This window comes from Schistocerca americana, chromosome 7, assembly GCF_021461395.2.
Source record: "Schistocerca americana isolate TAMUIC-IGC-003095 chromosome 7, iqSchAmer2.1, whole genome shotgun sequence".
Taxonomy (NCBI): Eukaryota; Metazoa; Arthropoda; class Insecta; order Orthoptera; family Acrididae; genus Schistocerca; species Schistocerca americana.
Window position 1 is genome coordinate 501,306,004 of NC_060125.1, and position 19,084 is coordinate 501,325,087.

The window sequence follows — 19,084 nt, forward strand, 5'->3', positions numbered from 1 at the left end:
CTACATGATAACTGAAAATTTCACAGAAAAATTAATGAATTAAATTTGGATGAGTACTTGAGACTATTGGTAAAGAGAGATCCATTAGGATATAATGTCCTTTGAATTCAGTTAGCAGCATGCATCAGACAATACCTTGTAACAACATAAATTTCCAGGAGTACTTAATTCTTATTTAGAGAGTCATCTTTCATGGTTATGATACAAAGAACATTTAAACAGTTTTTTGAACGTGTAAATAGTTTTTAAGTGACAGCAAAGTTTATATATATGCAAACACTGTCTCTGCGATATTGAAAATACGCCCTATAGACTGATGGTCACTGGAACTTGAATTCACATGTTATCTTAAACTGTTCTGACTATCACATCTTGCTGCAATTATCACCGCACATTCATTGTCAGTCAATTCATGACATGCTGCAATGTTCACTACATATCTTGCAGTAGCAGATTCCTTCAGTTATCATGTCTATACTTGGGCAACATGCTGTAAGAAGCCACAACATTTTGGCATCATAAACAACTCATCTTCAAATGGGACACCCCTCTCATAACTTGGCCACTCAGTACATGTATAAATATTTAACAAGTGGCTGTCATGTCATCACCATAGAGCCACAAGGGGTGATAAACAGTCTACATCTCACTGCCAATTTGAATGTGGAGTGTCAGGGGCCAAATTTATAGGGCTGTACAGAGAAAAATGCATCCACAGACTTCAGCAACTGACACCAAAATCCTCTCTTTACTGACACCACATTTAAGAGCTCAACGACCGGCATGGGCCAGTTAACTTTGTCAGTGGACCAGGGAATGATGGTGGCATGTAGCATTGTTTGATGAATCCTAGTTTCAACTGTAGTGAACTGATAAGCTTGTAAGTATGACATATGTCCCCTGAAGCTGCTTGTCAACAAGGTTGCATCCAGGCTATCGGCTTGGGCTGCATTCACATGGTTCTAATTAGCCCTCACCGGCCATCTGCACTGACGTTCAATAGGTAAACACTTTGTGAACTTTTTTACAGACTGTCTACATCCTTTTCTGACAATGAGAGTATCCTGATGAAAAGGTCTGTTTTAATATGACACTGTTGCACATCACCCCTCTTCAGTTGCATGCAGGTAGCTCAATGGAGACTCCCCTAGATCACAACCATGTTAACTTGATGAAGTGTTTTTTTGGAAACTGTCAGTACCCTTTATATGATCACTAAATCTTGCACCAAAAACACAAAAACAACTGTTACTAGCACTGTAAGATGTATAGATCCTCGTAGAATCCGTGCCTTGATGTGCTTCTGCAGTTCTGACAGCTCACGGTGAAGCATCTTGCTATTAACACCTCATCTAGTGCCTACCCATGCCTGATTGCTAGTGAGTATACATTCCATGAAATTCTCACAGATTTGTGTAAACTATTTTATATTTCAAATGCGTTATATTTTTAACAATAATGTTAATCTTTTGTTACTATGAGTTGAAGAATCCCATATAAGTTGTTTAATATAAGGAATACTGAAAAACAGATACACAGTATTATGTGTAACTGTGTAGAAAATGCTTGTAGAAAATGCTCTCTCAAGCTATCTTAAATTAGAGGCTGATCATTAAATCAAACCCTAGCAAGTTTTGCACTACTACCAAGGATAAATATCTCGTAAATTTAGAAAAGTTTAAAGCTATCAAAAGGATAGATTGCTGCTCACCATAAAGATGATATGTTGAGCTGCAGATTGGCTGGAACTAAAGCCGTGCGGATTGGCCACACAGTCTTTGGTGCTATGTCACAGATTATGTGGCTCCTCCTGCCGGAGGTTCGAGTCCTCTCTTGGGCATGGGTGTGTGTGTTGTTCTTAGCATAAGTTAGGTTAAGTAGTGTGCAAGTCTAGGGACCGATGACCTCAGTAGTTTAGTCCCATAGGAATTCACACAGTTTAAACACACAGGAACTAAAATACTGTTACAGACTGAGCTTTTGGACAAAACCTTCTTCAGAAAAGAAAGGAAAATGCGCGCGCACATGCCGCCGCCCCCCCCCCCCCCCCCCACACACACACACACGTAAGTAGTCAATAAGTTAACTATTTCCCATAGATAATTGACAATTTCTGTTGAAATGATGTGGAATGAATCCGTTTACTGGCTGTAAACATAATATTTTTGTGTTTTTGCCTACATGCTGGTTATTTACATATTAACAAATAGAGCAGTTGCTGAAATTTAATAAAAATGGTCTTATTAGTAATGAATGGAGAACTTAGCTTTCATGGTCAATGCTTTTAAGATTCCTTAGCTGTGAATCTTGACCCACCCTCACTGTAAGACGTAAACAACAGCGTGGAAACAACGAACCAAAGCTTATTTCTCTTTCACATACAAGCAAACAGCAGTTGAGAACATAAACACACATATAGAAGCAATCCTGGTACTGATACAAGCAGTTCCTGGCATTAAGTATGAATACAATATGAGGACAACTGCCTGCTGTACAGCACTTATCAAAAGGAGGGCTCTGGTAGATGGCATGTCGGCTGCTGTGCCATATGCACAAGTCGCGTGGCCCACTGCAGGCAACCTCTGGTGGCTGGACCTGGCAGATGCCTTTGGTGGAATATTTGAAGGGTGGCATGCTGGTGGCCTAGTGTCTCGGCATGTATCCATGTGTCGTGTACAGGCTTATAGCACCCCTCCCCCTTGGCAAAAGGGCTCACCACCAGTGTGAGTGTTGCAGTGATTTCTGAAACATCCACTGTCTCTGCAGCAAATGTTGCAGTGATGGCAGCAGCAGAAGGAAATTTCAGGCTGGAACCATTGAGTAGGGTGGAAGTAGCATGGGCAAGAGCCGCTTTTCCATGAGGTACCGTAAGAGAGGTCCATTGACAAGGAAGGTGGTCACATCTCAACATCTGGTTCCTCAAAGTGGTTGAATAGTGCTGCTGTTGAAGGTGTTCGCAACTCTGTTGGAGGCACTGCAGACAACAGTGTTGAAGTGTCCGAAGACACCTGCCAACCCAATGGCGAAGCCATCGTGGGAAGGCCTAGCATCAGGCACAGGATGCAGTGGGGGTCGGGGGTAGTTGCTGTGGATCCCAGGACCCCAGAAGAGAGCAGGAGATGCTGACATCAGCAAGGAGTACAGCCGAGATGCCCTGCAGACCCAGGACAGATGCTGAGGGCATGGGCAGCTGTGGACCTGCAGCCCTTACTGTGGCATGAGGATGCTGCTGGTCATGATGGTGTGCCACCAGCCCTTCAGTGGTGTGCATTGTATGAGGCAGCAGCAGCCTTTACAGTTGTTGTGGACCATGGCTAGAATCCACTCTGTTCACCAGCCAAACCCCTAAACCCGGACCATAGAGTCAGGAGCAAGCCATGATGACGGTGGCACCGATGGGTGTTGCAGGGTAGGTATGACCATATGCTGGAAGGCACATGGCTGGACCTTGGAGCACCTTGGCCAGACTCCAAACATCCACCAGTGTAAACCTGTAGGAATTCAAGGAGCATGTCGAGGCTTTGTCTGTAGAGCCGTGTTAAATGTACTTCTTCATTTGAAGATGGAATGTATGGACAAAACTTACTGTCTTATTGTTAGATTTGAGAGGGGGGGGGGGTGTCAATGGAAGAGAAGTTGTGTGGTGAATGTTTTGGTAGGTGCAAAAAAATCACAGAAGGCTTGAGACAAAAACTGTGGACCATTACCTCTGACAAGTGTATAAGGCAATCCTTTAATAGAAAAAGTTTTGGAGAGGCCCTGAATCATAGCCCCAGCTGATGATGGAGGACAATGGATTGATAACATATGTAAATTTAGAGAAAGCATTGGTAACCAACAGCCAGGAAGAATTTAGGAAGGGTCCCATGAAATCAACGTGGATGCATTCCAATGGGCATTGTGGTCTGGGACACAGAGAAAGCATTGCCAACAGCACTGTCTGTTGGGTAGCACAGTGAGAGCAGGCCGTGACAAGATGTACAATGTCAGTGTTGATGCCAGGCCAAAACGTAGGCCGATGGGCTGATAAGTCTCTGAAAAGGAACTTTCTTGTGAAGCAACTTGGGGAGATGATGGGCTGATGTGACCGCACCTAGAATAATTTAGTGGGAGTAATAATTTTAACAAAGAATGCTTGGAGTTGTTTGACATTGTTACAGAAAATGTTACTGAAAAATGCTTGGAGTTATTTGACATTTGTGCAGCAACAGTAAGCTGTGTCCGCAGTACCTTGGTGTAAATGCTTAACCCCATACCGAGGAATGTCAAATGTCAAATACACAGTAATGGCAGGAAGAGAGTGACTTGACCAAGTCGCATTTTAACCCAGCAGTATATAAGACCATGAAAAGGTGTGCAAGTTAATTAAATGCTATTCCGTGGATGCACCCTTTGTGATGATGTCATTGAGATAGTTGGTGCATCCCAGAACCAACATCATCAGTTGTTCCAAAAAAGTACTGAAAAACACCAAACAAAAGGGAGTGATGCTGGTACAAACTGAGGGGCATGATAATTGCATGGAGCTGGTTAGAATCCTTATCCAGTGGAACGTGTAAATAGGCTCCAGGTAAATCAGTTTTGGAGAAAAAGTGACCATTGGTGAGTTTAGCCAACTACTCGTCTAGACAGGGCAAAGGGTAGTTGTCAGTGATAGATTGAGCATTAACTGAAACTTTCGAGTTGCTTCAGAGACCAGTCATTGTTTTAACAATCACGAGGGGGGTAGAAAATCACTCATTGTAATAGGCTGTAAGACCCCCCAAGGATGTCAGCCTATCACATTGTGATTTCACTTGATCACACAAAGCATTGTTGTTGTTGTGGTCTTCAGTCCTGAGACTGGTTGGATGCAGCTCTCCATGCTACTCTATCCTGTGCAAGCTTCATCATCTCCCAGTACCTACTGCAACCTACATCCTTCTGAATCTGCTTAGTGTATTCATCTCTTGGTCTCCCTCTACGATTTTTACCCTCCACGCTGCCCTCCAATGCTAAATATGTGATCCCTTGATGCCTCAGAACATGTCCTACCAACCGATCCCTTCTCCTAGTCAAGTTGTGCCACAAACTTCTCTTCTCCCCAATCCTATTCAATACCTCCTCATTAGTTACGTAATCTACCCACCTTATCTTCAGCATTCTTCTGTAGCACCACATTTCGAAAGCTTCTATTCTCTTCTTGTCTAAACTATTTATCATCCATGTTTCATTTCCATACATGGCTACACTCCATACAAATACTTTCAGAAACGACTTCCTGACACTTAAATCTATACTCAATGTTAACAAATTTCTCTTCTTCAGAAACGATTTCCTTGCCATTGCCAGTCTACATTTTATATCCTCTCTACTTCGACCATCGTCAGTTATTTTGCTCCCCAAATAGCAAAACTCCTTTACTACGTTAAGTGTCTCATTTCCTAATCTAATCCCCTCAGCATCATCCGATTTTATTTGACTACATTCCATTATCCTCGTTTTGCTTTTGTTGATGTTCATCTTATACCCTCCTTTCAAGACACTGTCCATTCCGTACAACTGCTCTTCCAAGTCCTTTGCTGTCTCTGACAGAATTACAATGTCATCGGCGAACCTCAAAGTTTTTACTTCTTCTCCATGAATTTTAATACCTACTCCGAATTTTTCTTTTGTTTCCTTTACTGCTTGCTCAATATACAGATTGAATAACATCGGGGAGAGGCTACAACCCTGTCTCACTCCTTTCCCAACCACTGCTTCCCTTTCATGCCCCTCGACTCTTATAACTGCCATCTGGTTTCTGTACAAATTGTAAATAGCCTTTCGCTCCCTGTATTTTACCCCTGCCACATTCAGAATTTGAAAGAGAGTGTTCCAGTTAACGTTGTCATAAGCTTTCTCTAAGTCTACAAATGCTAGAAACGTAGGTTTGCCTTTTCTTAATCTTTCTTCTAAGATAAGTCGTAAGGTTAGTATTGGCTCACATGTTCCAACATTTCTACGGAATCCAAACTGATCTTCCCCGAGGTCCGCTTGTAATAGTTTTTTCCATTCGTCTGTAAAGAATTCGCATTAGTATTTTGCAGCTGTGACTTACTAAACTGATAGTTCGGTAATTTTCACATCTGTCAACACCTGCTTTCTTTGGGATTGGAATTATTATATTCTTCTTGAAGTCTGTGGGTATTTCGCCTGTCTCATACATCTTGCTCACCAGATGGTAGAGTTTTGTCATGACTGGCTCTCCCAAGGCCATCAGTAGTTCTAATGGAATGTTGTCTACTCCCGGGGCCTTGTTTCCACTCAGGTCTTTCAGTGCTCTGTCAAACAAAGCATAGGAAAAAGATACTGCCACACCATAGGTCGCAGGGTAATATGTGCTGCAAAATTAATAGCATAACCTAACCTATCTGAGAAAAGAGACAAGAACTCAGAGAATCTAACTGCTGATAATGACCTGGTTGCGAATGAGGTGCATCGTATATGAAATGGAAAAACTAAAAGCCTTGAAAGCATCCAGACCAAACAAATTTCCGGTACCAGATCATCCACTACCAAAAAAGCGAAGGAACGAACCACAGATTTATACATACTGGCAGCCGTAAATTAGCCCAAAATTGGAATATGCTGCTTGTTGTAACTCACCAAATGCCAAGTAACCTGAGACAAAGCTGCAGATGTAAGATGCGCATAAGTTCATGAGTTCAGTACAGTCACTGCTGCACCAATGTTCACTTATAAGCTGAACACTTTGTCCATCACTCGCACTCTGGATAAACAATTTGTTATGATTCGTAAGCACTGGAGACACAGAATTAAAACCCATGTCCATGTCCCTAGAAGGGGCCTGGGAATGACACACGGATACTATATGTCCTTTTCTCCTACAGTTGTTGCAAGTCACCCAGTGCTAGTTGTTGGGCACATTGCTGTCCAGTGTGGCATGCAAATGGCTACCACATCATCCTACCCCCAGGAATTGACCGATGTGTGATGACCAGGAACAGAAGCAGCTGCAGCAGTATCACACCAAACCTCAATCTGATCACCAGCAGCATGAGATTGAGCAGTATTTAACACTTCTGCCAAAGATGGATTCTTGCACTGTATTGCACATTGATACACCCTTGTTAGGAGCCATCTGAATGATGGCATCACAGGCCATAGATTCAGCAAAGGAATCATGATGAAAATCTGTAACAAACTGGCATATGGAACTGAGGCTGTGAAGTTCAGCCACCCAAGCATGGTAGTACTGGTGGAGCTGTTCATGACAATAACAGAGCTCTACTCATGTTGTGATGACACACGTGCATTTATGGTGATGATTTAGCAACAACCTGCACATCACATTGAACAAAAGTGACGCATGTTCTTGGACCAGTGCTAACTGACCCAACAGCTGTTAGATCCGAGGAGAAATCCAAGAAAGGAACAAAGCATTACACATGTTTGCATCAGTGACGCCAAAAGAAGGAAGTGTTGCCGTAGTCGCTGCTTATAAGCCTCTCACTCTTCAGCTGCATTGTGATAAGGGGGAGAAGGCCGTGGTTATGCTAATGGCGTGGAAGCCTGCATAATCAATATGGCGGATAAGTTAATGAGAGCAACTTTAAAAGCCTACAGCTGCTTGAAGAGAGATTGAAGCACTGCCGTCTCCATGGACAGAAGAATCAAAGGAACAAGGAAATAGACTGCGCATGCAGAAGTGGACACCACACTCATCGTCAGTTGACATACTGTATGGCATGAACAACAGCATGGCCATGATGAAATAAACTTCATTCTTCTTCCACATACAAGTGAACAACAGTTGATAAAATAGGCACAAACGTAGAAACTACCCAGGTAGTAATACTGATACTGATGATGGTTGAAGTAGAGAGGATATAAAATGTAGACTGACAATGGGAAGGAAAGCGTTTCTGAAGAAGAGAAATTTGTTAACATCGAATATAGATTTAAGTGTCAGGAAGTCGTTCCTGAAAGTATTTGTATGGAGTGTAGCCATGTCTGGAAGTGAAACATGGACGATAAATAGTCTGGACAAGAAGAGAATAGAAGCTTTCGATATGTGGTGCTACAGAAGAATGCTGAAGATTAGATGGGTAGATCACATAACTAATGAGGAGGTGTTGAATAGGATTGGGGAGAAGAGAAGTTTGTGGCACAACTTGACTGGGAGAAGGGATCGGTTGGTAGGACATGTTCTGAGACATCAAGGGATCACCAGTTTAGTATTGGAGGGCATCGTGGAGGGTAAAAATCGTAGAGGGAGACCAAGAGATGAATACACTAAGCAGATTCAGAAGGATGTAGGTTGCAGTAGGTACTGGGAGATGAAGAAGCTTGCACAGGATATAGTAGCATGGAGAGCTGCATCAAACCAGTCTCAGGACTGAAGACCACAACAACAACTAATACATGTAGTTGCTGACAACAAGTATGAACACAATATTAGGGCAAGTGCCTGCTGCACTGCACTTGTAAAGAGGAGGGCTCTGGTAGATGGTGTGGCAGATGCTGTGCAATGTGCACAAGTCATGGCCCACAGCAGGTGGTCTCTGGTGGCTGTCCCACACAGCTGCCCTGCCAGCAGTCTGGTGCTGCAGCACATATCCAAGCAGTACATACAGAGTTATGGCAGCTTTATTTCTGCCAGTACCACTGCTCTACTTTCCAAACTTTGTGTAGCTCTACGCGTACCTCAGTAGATTAAAACTGCTGGGAAAAAGAATGTTGTAAATAAATAGCTTAATCATTGGATAGGGGATAGTTTCCAGAATGAATATTTCGCTCTACAGTGGAGTGTGTGCTGCTTTGAAACTTTGTGCCAATTTAAAACTGGGTGCCAAACAGTGGAGAGAGATATTGGCAGAAGTGAAGTTGTGAGGGTGGGCTGCGAGCCATGCTTGGATAGATAAGTCAGTATGAGCAATGCCTGTGAAAGGTCAGGTTACAGATTTGGTTGTTTCAGTTAAGCTGCAAAATTAAATTGTAACTGTCCCATTTAATTCCTCAGTCTAATTTCCTTCAATGAGCCAGAATTTGTTCAGTTCCATTGATGACTAGGTCTCACAAGATGTGCAGCTATTAGTATAAGAGAGGGGGGGGGGGGGGGGGAGGGAGGAAGTACTGTGTTGTCAGTAGAGACAGAGTAACAGCAGTCTGGGTCAGTTAGGAGAGCCCAGTGACTTAGAAAGTGCATGTCACCTGAGTAACAGGTCCATCAGGGAGATTTCGACCCTCTCAAAGCTGTTCACATCTGTCCATTGCTAATGCGATAGTGAAGTAGAAACACATAGGAACAACCAAAGCTAAACCATAACCAGACAGACCTCATATACTGACTGACAAGTGGAGTATTACAGAAATAAGTGAAGGGATTTCAAGTGAATTCCATTTACCAGCAGTCCAGGTAGCACAATGACTGACATTTGTAAGGAGTTAAAAAGAATGGGTTACAGTGGTGAAGCAGCTCCTGATAAACCACAGATTTTTGTAGCAATTGCTAAGTGACGCTTAAGGTGGTGTAAAGTCACTGTCATCCACTGAACAGTGGATGACAGGAAATCAGTGATATGTAGTGATGAATCACACTATACTCTGTGGCGGTCTGTTGTTAGGAACAGCAGCCAGTTTTGATCGAGCTTCTCACAGTGGAATTCTACAAACCAGTTGTAAAGAGTTTTTTTTTTTTTTAATTTGATTGATTTCCAAAAGTTGAAGGAAATGATTTGAGTCATTGTTACTGACAAAATAACAAATTACAAAAATTGTGAAAAATTGTTAAACAAAAAACTTTGTCAGGTTTCCATTTTTTCACAGTTGTGCTTATTTAAGCACTCACTGTGAACAAAGTGTGTGGTCAGTTTCTCAACTGTTATTGTTATAGCAATAACAAATGGCAAATATTAAAACAATACTTATGTCCCAACTCAGTAATGCTGTGTAGTTGTTGTTCATAAAATTTTCAAAGGTGACACTGATACAACAGTACTTGTCACAAGTGCTCAGTGCCTTATAGGGCAGCCCTTGGTCTCGCTGGAGATCTCCCCACTGTCCTCGCAGATACCGATACCAGTGTTAACAGAGTGGTGAAATTTTGTGAACTATCAGGCCTCATACCTAAACTGGGGGGGGGGGGGGGGAAGGGCGGCAGACTTTAGTATGTTATAAACATGCTCTGCATGTGGTGACAGCCTTTGTCCCCACCCATGAGATTACATGTTGACTTTTCGTCAGGGCGCTGATGACCGTGATGTCGAGTGCCCCCTCAACCCAACTCATCATCATCAGTGCCTAATACTGCAAACTCTGCACAGACCAATACAAGTAGTTTCCTGATTTATGAGATTTATTGTTTATAATTTACATCAAGTTTGTTTAGTTTTTGATATTTTTTTCTTTAGTCAAAACTTATACTGTAAAATAGTTCCCATTGCTAATGATATGTTTTCGTAGTATAGAAGTGAACATAAATATTGAGATTAGGTACTGATGGATTTGTGTAAACATATGCTCTTTATTCCAGACAGTGCCCGCTGATTTCCTAGACCTTCTGTCCAAATGCCTGAATATATACACAAGTCAACGGCCAATGCCTCGTCAACTGATGTGCCATCCGTACCTTAAAGATATTGAACAGAAATCTGTTACGGAATCTGTTCCACAATCTAGACGACACCCTCTGCTGGAAAGGCCCCTAAAAGAGCTGTACCATTTGTGGAGACTGGCAGGCGGTGATGTACAGGCAGAACTGCGAAAGCAGGGTCTTATACGCACAAAACCTCCAATTCTATCACTTCCAAGGTATTTCGCATCCTATTGTTATTTTTTGGATAAGTAAACTTATGTAACTTTTTTAAAAAGTGAAAACGGAGAGAATTCACCAGGTTTATGATGTTGGAATTGCATCCAAATGGTAATCACTAAAGCAAGAATGACTGGAGCAATTACACAAGAATAAAATAAGTAGCTGAAATTTGTAACATCTCTTGCTTTTGGGATTTCTTCACAAGGAGAAAAAGAAACATAAAAGTCAGGAAATAGCAAGTTTAAGATGTACATGTTACATTAGGGAGGAATAATAAGTCCAGATTTTAGTTGGTGAGAGATGATGTAATTCAGGAGTTTGAAAGTAACTTTCTTAACTTACTTTTGAATTCTTTGATACTTTCTGTGTTTCTCCCAAAGAGTTTCAGTACCGTTCTTTAAGTACCATATACTTTGCCTTCACTTTTTCCTATCCCTGATTGTCATCTTGCTTCTTATGTAAGAATTTTTGATAAACCAGAAGACTTAATCAATTGCTTTTTTCTTTCCTTTTATAAATTTGTGTTGCGTCTCTTCTCCTTTGCTTCTGTTTGAGCTGTTAGTAAGTGGATGTCCTTCTGTGGTTCCAAGCACCCACATATAACTGCTCACTGTAGTCTTCTTTCAGAATTTTACTGAACTCTTGAGCACTCATTGATAGAAGTGTTGCAGAATTACAGGCCACCTTGTTACATTTATGACAGGTATAGGACAATGGACAGCATCTACTACGTTTTATCATAGTTGGGCACTTCCTTTATTATTCCCTTCATGAACTGAACATGAGAGACACGTGTGTATGTCTCTGTACTACCACAATGTGTGTTTGGCAGCACGCAGTGTCATCTAACACATCAACTTTTAGTTGTACACTCAAATTTGAAGCATGTGTGCATGGTAGGTTTGATGAGATACAAATACATCAATTTACTTTTCTTTTTTTATTATGTTGAACTAAAAGTTACTTTATTTGGGTTGTTTGACATAATTTAATAGTGAAATACACTGAAGAGAAAACAAGTCTAAAGTGACAATAATTCCTTTTCTGGTGATAGCAAATGTGTTTCAAAAATGTAAAAATTTGCATACAGATCCAGTAAATTCAAGCTCTTGCTCCCATTGGTGCCTGAACGAACATCGTAGTTCATTTTTCCTGCACACAGTTAGAGTGGAACAATATTTAAATGGTGTGAAGGTGGTTCCACGAACCCTCTGCCAGGCGCTTAAATGTGAATTGCAAAGTAGTCATGAAGATGTAAATGTATGTTGAAATGTATGCATGGAAATTAATTTTTGTCTCATATTGTTTGTACATGCCAAGTATTTTGTGTAGTATTAGCTCTACATATGCTCACCTCTGGCTGCACAATAAATTGTATGTGTGTTCTTGTCAAACATGCAATAACACATTTAGCTAGTTTTAGACTTTCTTTGAATATTTTCTCCTGAATATATTTTGGTACAGAAGTAGTGAGAAGGAAACAGGTTGACTAAGATGGTAAAAAAAAATAATTTTTTTTTGGATTGCAATTAGGAACACCAGGACACACATCTCAGTCCAGTTAATCTGAGTGAAATTGTCTGTAATATTTTAGGTCCCTCAGCTATGCTCCTAGATTGTCTCTTTAATGCGGCAAATTCCATCTGTCATGCTTGTCAAAACACAGTGAATTTTACAACTATAATTGTGTCACTGTCAATTGCACAGGAACTGTAACATGAGAGAAGAAACAAAATATATTAAAATAGAAGTGAAATGTTCACTATTTCATGCCATGTACAAGTAAAAGTGCAGTGTTTAATTTATTTATTCATTTAAGTAATTGCATATTTATCTCTCTGGCAGTCTGGTGATACTGGAAGGCACGGTGTTTGGACAGATCAGAGACCGAACTTCAATGCTGGATTTACGTGTTGTTCCACTGCCTCTGGACACACTTGTTCAGAGACTGGCACATGTACCACCAACTTCATACTACCCTCTAATTGAAGTAAAGTGAGTATGCTTCCACGTTTGCCAGAGTCATTTGACTAATAGATATTGTAAAAGAAAAAAAAACTGCTGTACATTGTTTATGAAAGAAAAAGGCATCTCTCTCTCTCTCTCTCTCTCTCTCTCCCTCTCTCTCTCACACTCTCCTACCTCCCTCCTCCCTCCCTCCCTTCCACCCTCCCTTCCCAATGCCCCTCCCACCTAAAAGTTACTGACTTGTTTCAGTGTCTTGTGAGTCTTGTGGAAGTTCACTTTCAGAAATCTTCATTAGCTAATCAATAGTAATTTAATGTAAGTAATAATTTAATATCACAACACAGTCAAATTCAATTCTTTCGTTGATTGCACTTGTAGTTGGTCATTAGGATAGCTGATACGTCACGCATCAGCACTTCACTGTTACATCACTTATAGATGTGTATTTTTCAAGTGGCAACACAGATAACAAGCATAACAACTTCACAACATAACTAAAAGTTGCTGACTGACTGACCAATATTCACACATATATGTTCAGTTTTGACTAGCTGACACAGACTTGTCTGAAAAGCACATGGTGAAACACAGACTGTTTGCATAATGAGTGGTAACTCCTGACAGACAGACTGGATTTTGTGTGACACCTATTTATAGATGTCCACATTACATGATTACAAATTGTTAGAATACTGAGCTCTTCAATTTTAGATATTAATGTAAAAGACAGAAAAATTGAAAGGGACAAAGATACAATAGGCGGTGAAGTAAGTTTATGTAGCCACCAGTTCTGTAATTGGGCAGTAGCAGAATTATTGGTACTGTTTTGTAGAAGAGCAATTTAATGAGAAAAGGGATTTGCAAAGTTCACTGAAACATTCTAGAAAGTGAAATTTTCTGTTTAGAATAATTAATTAAGTCTTCCTGTGCTGTTGTTTGCTCTGTAACACTTTGAACAATATTTAAAACTGTTTTAATTTTATTATCAGAGGTGTTAATCTCAGATGTAATGCATGTACTTCTGGACTTTTTAATAAGTTTTATTAATACAATGCAGTAGTTTTTATAATGATTGACTGTTTGTGGATCATTACTCCTTCTAACAACACGATACATTTCCCTTTACTAAGCCACAGCTTTTTAGATGGTTTATTACAGTTTTGTTTCAATGTTTTCTTGGGGAAACTTTTTTTCATATTTTAAACATAGCTGCACAACAGCAACGGTTCCACGTAATAAAATTATAAACAGCCGACCAGTTGCAATGGATCAAGAATTCTTTACCTAGGTTTCGACAAATATAAATTTGTCTTCTTCAGAAGGTGGCCTAAGGACAATGATCATCATAGCTTACATTAGAAAAGTATGAAACATAAGCCAAGAATAAATTTTAACACAAATTAGAGAGCTCTTGCATTACAGAAATATGAGAACGACGACTGGTACTTACAATTTTACATTAGTAAGGACTAATGTACCATCACCGTTTTTACAAATGTCGGCATAGATCCATTTGTCAAAAATGAAATATAGTCCTTGAATTAGGGTTTGTCACGTAAATATAAATTAGTACATGGATCTTGCAGAGCTCACAACTGACTGAGTGTAATCGGCGAGCGTAGTTACTCTGAGGCCAGGGCAGGTGGCACTCATGGCGACAACCATGTGCCAATTGGCATACAAAGGCAACGTGTAAATTATCAGTATTAATAACGTCCTTAGATAAAGAAACAATAAAAAAGAAGGAAGGCATTTAACACTCCCGTTATAACAGTATGGGAACTTTGGTACAAATAATGTAGTTATACATCAAAAAAGCAGGTGGCGCTTATGCCGAGAGAATTACGCCCAGTGGCATATACAGCCAAAATATAAAAATTACATTACTATATTAGTGAAGCCCACAAACGGTATATATGTCAGAACTTTAAAATTGACAGTAATGGCTCTTGTCAAGACAGAATTACGAACACCGGTACACAATCCAGTTAATACACATTCGCAGGGAACAAAAGTTTTAGAGCCAGACAAAATCACATAAGGGCCGATGTGGTGGCAAACATACATCGTGAGAAAACCACATTACATAAGGGGTAGTGAGCTTAAAGCATTGAAGGTGCATCATAGCTTCCTGAGGAAATAGACCACTAAGGTTACCAGCATTAATGTTGTACCATAAACAGTACAGGTTTAAAGCCTTTGAAAAATTGTCTACAAGCAAGGTTCAACTGGTCATTCAGTATATTACCATCCTTGAGCTCTAGATGTTTGAAAATTTGTAACTCTTCCCACAGATCTAATCTACGCCCTTTGACTTCTCTGTGTAGGATAACAGTGTCTTCTAAATGTTTAGGCGTATGACCGGCTATCAGGAGGTGTTCAGCAATGGTTTACATGAAAAGATTTCTTTCACAAAAGAACTTCAGAATGAAAAAGGTGAACTTAACTTCCTCGATTTAACAATTTCTATACAGAATAGTTCCTTCAATTTCAACATCTTCCGTAAGGAAACGTATTCAGATAATGTCATCCCTGCTGACTCAACTCATCCAAAAGCTTATAAACTGGCGTTTTTTCATTCTGCCATTCACCCCATGGTAACTACTCCTTTATCACCTGCCGATCAACAAAAAGAATTGAATGTCATCAAAGCGATTGCGGTTAATAATGGGTACAATCAGAATATGATTGGTTACTTGTTCAGTAACAAAACTTCCCAAAACTGTTCGACTTTGAGCAACAACCTCCCCACTGATAGCAAAGAAGCTAAAAAATTTATTTCTATTCCTTTCTTGGGTAATATATCGCATAGGATAAAATGTCTTCTAATGAAAAAATATAACTGTAACGTCTCCTTCTCTACAGATAACAGTTTAAAAAGAAATCTTGTACATTCAGTAGAGATTGCCGGCAATTGGTTTTCCAATTCAGGGGTTTACAAGCTAACCTGTAATAACTGTCCTTCGTATTATATTGCTCAAACAGACAGAGCTGTGAAAACAAGATATAAAGAACACCTATTAGGTAAAAAAGGAGCAAATATACACAGCTCTACTTTTGCTGAACACCTCCTGATAGCCGGTCATACGCCTAAACATTTAGAAGACACTGTTATCCTACACAGAGAAGTCAAAGGGCGTAGATTAGATCTGTGGGAAGAGTTATAAATTTTCAAACATCTAGAGCTCAAGAACGGTAATATACTGAACGACCAGTTGAACCTTGCTTGTAGACAATTTTTCAAAGGCTTTAAACCTGTACTGTTTATGGCATAACATTAATGCTGGTAACCTTAGTGGTCTACTTCCTCAGGAAGCTATGATGCACCTTCAATGCTTTAAGCTCACTACCCCTTATGTAATGTGGTTTTCTCACGATGTATGTTTGCCACCACATCGGCCCTTATGTGATTTTGTCTGGCTCTAAAATTTTGGTTCCCTGCGAATGTGTATTAACTGGATCATGTACCAGTGTTCGTAATTCTGTATTGACAAGAGCCATTATTGTCAATTTTAAAGTTCTGACATACATACTGTTTGTGGGCTTCACTAATATAGTAATGTAATTTTTTATGTTTTGGCTGTATACGCCACTGGGCGTAATTCTCTCAGCGTAAGCGCCACCTGCCTTTTTGATGTATAACTACATTATTTGTACCAAAGTTCCCATACTGTTATAACGGGAGTGTTAAATGCCTTCCTTCTTTTTTTATTGTTTCTTTATCTAAGGCCATTATTAATACTGATAATTTACACATTACCTTTGTATGCCAATTGGCACATGGTTGTCGCCATGAGCGCCACCTGCCCTGGCCTCAGAGTAACTACGCTCGCCGATTACACTCAGTCGGTTGTGAGCTCTGCAAGATCCATGTACTAATTTATATTTACGTGACAAACCCTAATTCAAGGACTATATTTCATTTTTGACAAATGGATCTATGCCGACATTTGTAAAAACGGTGACGGTACATTAGTCCTTACTAATGTAAAATTGTAAGCACCAGTCGTCGTTCTCATATTTCTGTAATGCAAGAGCTCTCTAATTTGTGTTAAAATTTATTCTTGGCTTATGTTTCATACTTTTCTAATGTAAGCTATGATGTTCGTTGTCCTTAGGCCACCTTCTGAAGAAGACAAATTTATATTTGTCGAAACCTAGGTAAAGAATTCTTGATCCATTGCAACTGGTCGGCTGTTTATAATTTTATTTTTTTCGTGTACTCACAAAGGTATCATGAAACAGTTTAAATTTTAAATTTCCGTCAGGTTCCCTGTACATCTCATCCCAGTCTAACTGATGTGGACTTTCCCTAAAATTTGTGGTTGTTAAATTGTTAACTGAACACACTAGTCTGGAGGACTATTCTGCATTACTTTATGAAGCTGTGTATCGAGATCAGAAAGACCATTCTTAACAGGGAAGGTTTTCATTTGTTGGTCTATAATAAAATTATCTATCTATGCATTGCTTTTCTGCTCTACCCAAATAGGGTAAGCACTAACTGACTTCAAATTGAAAGAACCAAATAATACTTCAAGGTCATTGTTTCTGTCAGACTCTTTCAAAAAATCTACACCAAAATCCCCACAAACAATAATCTGCTTCCTTCTTTCTGACAGATAGCACTACGAAGAATCCAATTTTTTCAAAGAGTTGAAAAATTGCCAATGGGGGCTTATACACAGCTGCAATAATAAAAGTACCATTATTTAGCTGAAGCTCACAGGTGGATGCTTCTGTATGTTGCTCTATACAAAACTTTTTAGTTTCTAAATTTTTCAAACTATTATAGATTTTAACACAAATGGAAACTCTTCCTCTCTCTAAAGAGTATGTACTTCCATGTGCTGAAAACTTACGGTATATCCACCCACATTTACCTTTTCCATATCTGTAACTATATGATGTTCAGACAGGCATAGTACATTATTTCCACCCTCAGTTTCTAAAACTTTTAAACAAACAAGAAGCTCATAAACTCTGCTTTTTAATCCCGTGTTATTCTTATGCAGTATACCAATTTTAGGAGAATCTTCTGATGTACAAACATTGTTTTTCACATACTTTTTTGAGAAACTTAGGATATTTGAACATCTCTAGTACATCTCTAGTACCTGCCTGTCTGAGCTTCTCATTATGCTTAATTTCATTCATTGAATCATTAGACACTGATATTAGCCTGAAACAGTGGTACCCATGAGTTTCAGTGCCCCTCCCCACACCTCTGACCCACTCAAAGATTTTGCCATCGTCCCAGCCAATTTACCTTTCCATTTCCTACTGAGATGTAGGCTATGACTTGTGAAGTCCCACTTCCCAATAGTATCAACAGGATACAAACCTGTGTTGAACAGTGTAGCTGCCCAAAGCAGCTAATCTTCCTGAAAGGGCTGTTTAGTTGGGGCCGGTCATACAGCATGAAAGGAGGAACCAAGTGAACATTTGTATGGTTCATTGCAGAAGCTTTTTTTACTAGATTGCATGGAATTGATGTTATGTGAAGAGTTAGTTATTGAATAGCTGTCAGGAAAATTGTGTGTATTTGATCTTAGGCCTGCCACACTTTTTTTATATGGGCATATCCACATCCACATCCTTACTCTACAAGTAGCCATATAATGTCATGAAGGGTACAAAGTGTATAAAAATATTTTTTTCTCCTTCCTGTTCCATTCACAAATGATGCAGCATTGTTGATATCTTTTGTATATGCCTGAATTTCTCTAACTTTCTTTGTAATTATTGAGCGTGATTTAAGTGGGAGGAAGTAATATCTCTCTCATCTTGTGTGAGCTCTTGGAATAATGAGAGTAAAGTTTTACATGACATGTGTTGACTTTCCTGTAGTGTCTCCCATTGAAATTTGTTGAATATTTCTGTGGTGCTTTTGCACTGACCAAGCAAACTTACGACAATGCAAACAAACACCTTGAATATTCCGTCTCTCTTCCATTAATCCAACACTTTGCAGAAATACAATATTCCAACTAATGGAACTATTACTGTCACTGCAAATGTTAGCTTACTGTTACTGTGAACTTACATTTCTCTGTAGAGTAAGTGTGTTGGAGTTTGGTGTTGGTGCATTCTAAGTGTAGCTCCAGTTTGTAGTAAACAAATGATGCTTGTTATGGGATACTGATACTTACTTTGCAGAGTATAGCATTAGTACGGAACACCAAATTAAGTGATTGCTGTGTAATTGTTCTGTGTTTATCACAAAAAAAAAAAAAAAAAAAATTATGCATGGGTCAGGAAGCTGTTACTTTCTAGACAACCAGGTTATCACTTTATTGCACAATAAAAATACTCTTC

At 39.7% G+C, this 19,084-nt stretch overlaps 1 protein-coding gene across 2 annotated transcripts in view; it reads left to right on the forward strand.

Moving 5' to 3' along the window:
* The window catches only part of LOC124622483 (TBC domain-containing protein kinase-like protein), a 71,762-nt gene that overhangs the window by 20,335 nt on the left and 32,343 nt on the right, over positions 1-19,084 (forward strand). For both annotated transcript variants that reach the window (XM_047148192.1, XM_047148193.1), the window contains exons 5-6: positions 10,517-10,794; positions 12,644-12,793. In XM_047148192.1, coding sequence (XP_047004148.1) covers positions 10,517-10,794; positions 12,644-12,793 — 428 coding nt within the window. The remainder of the gene's footprint in view (positions 1-10,516; positions 10,795-12,643; positions 12,794-19,084) is intronic.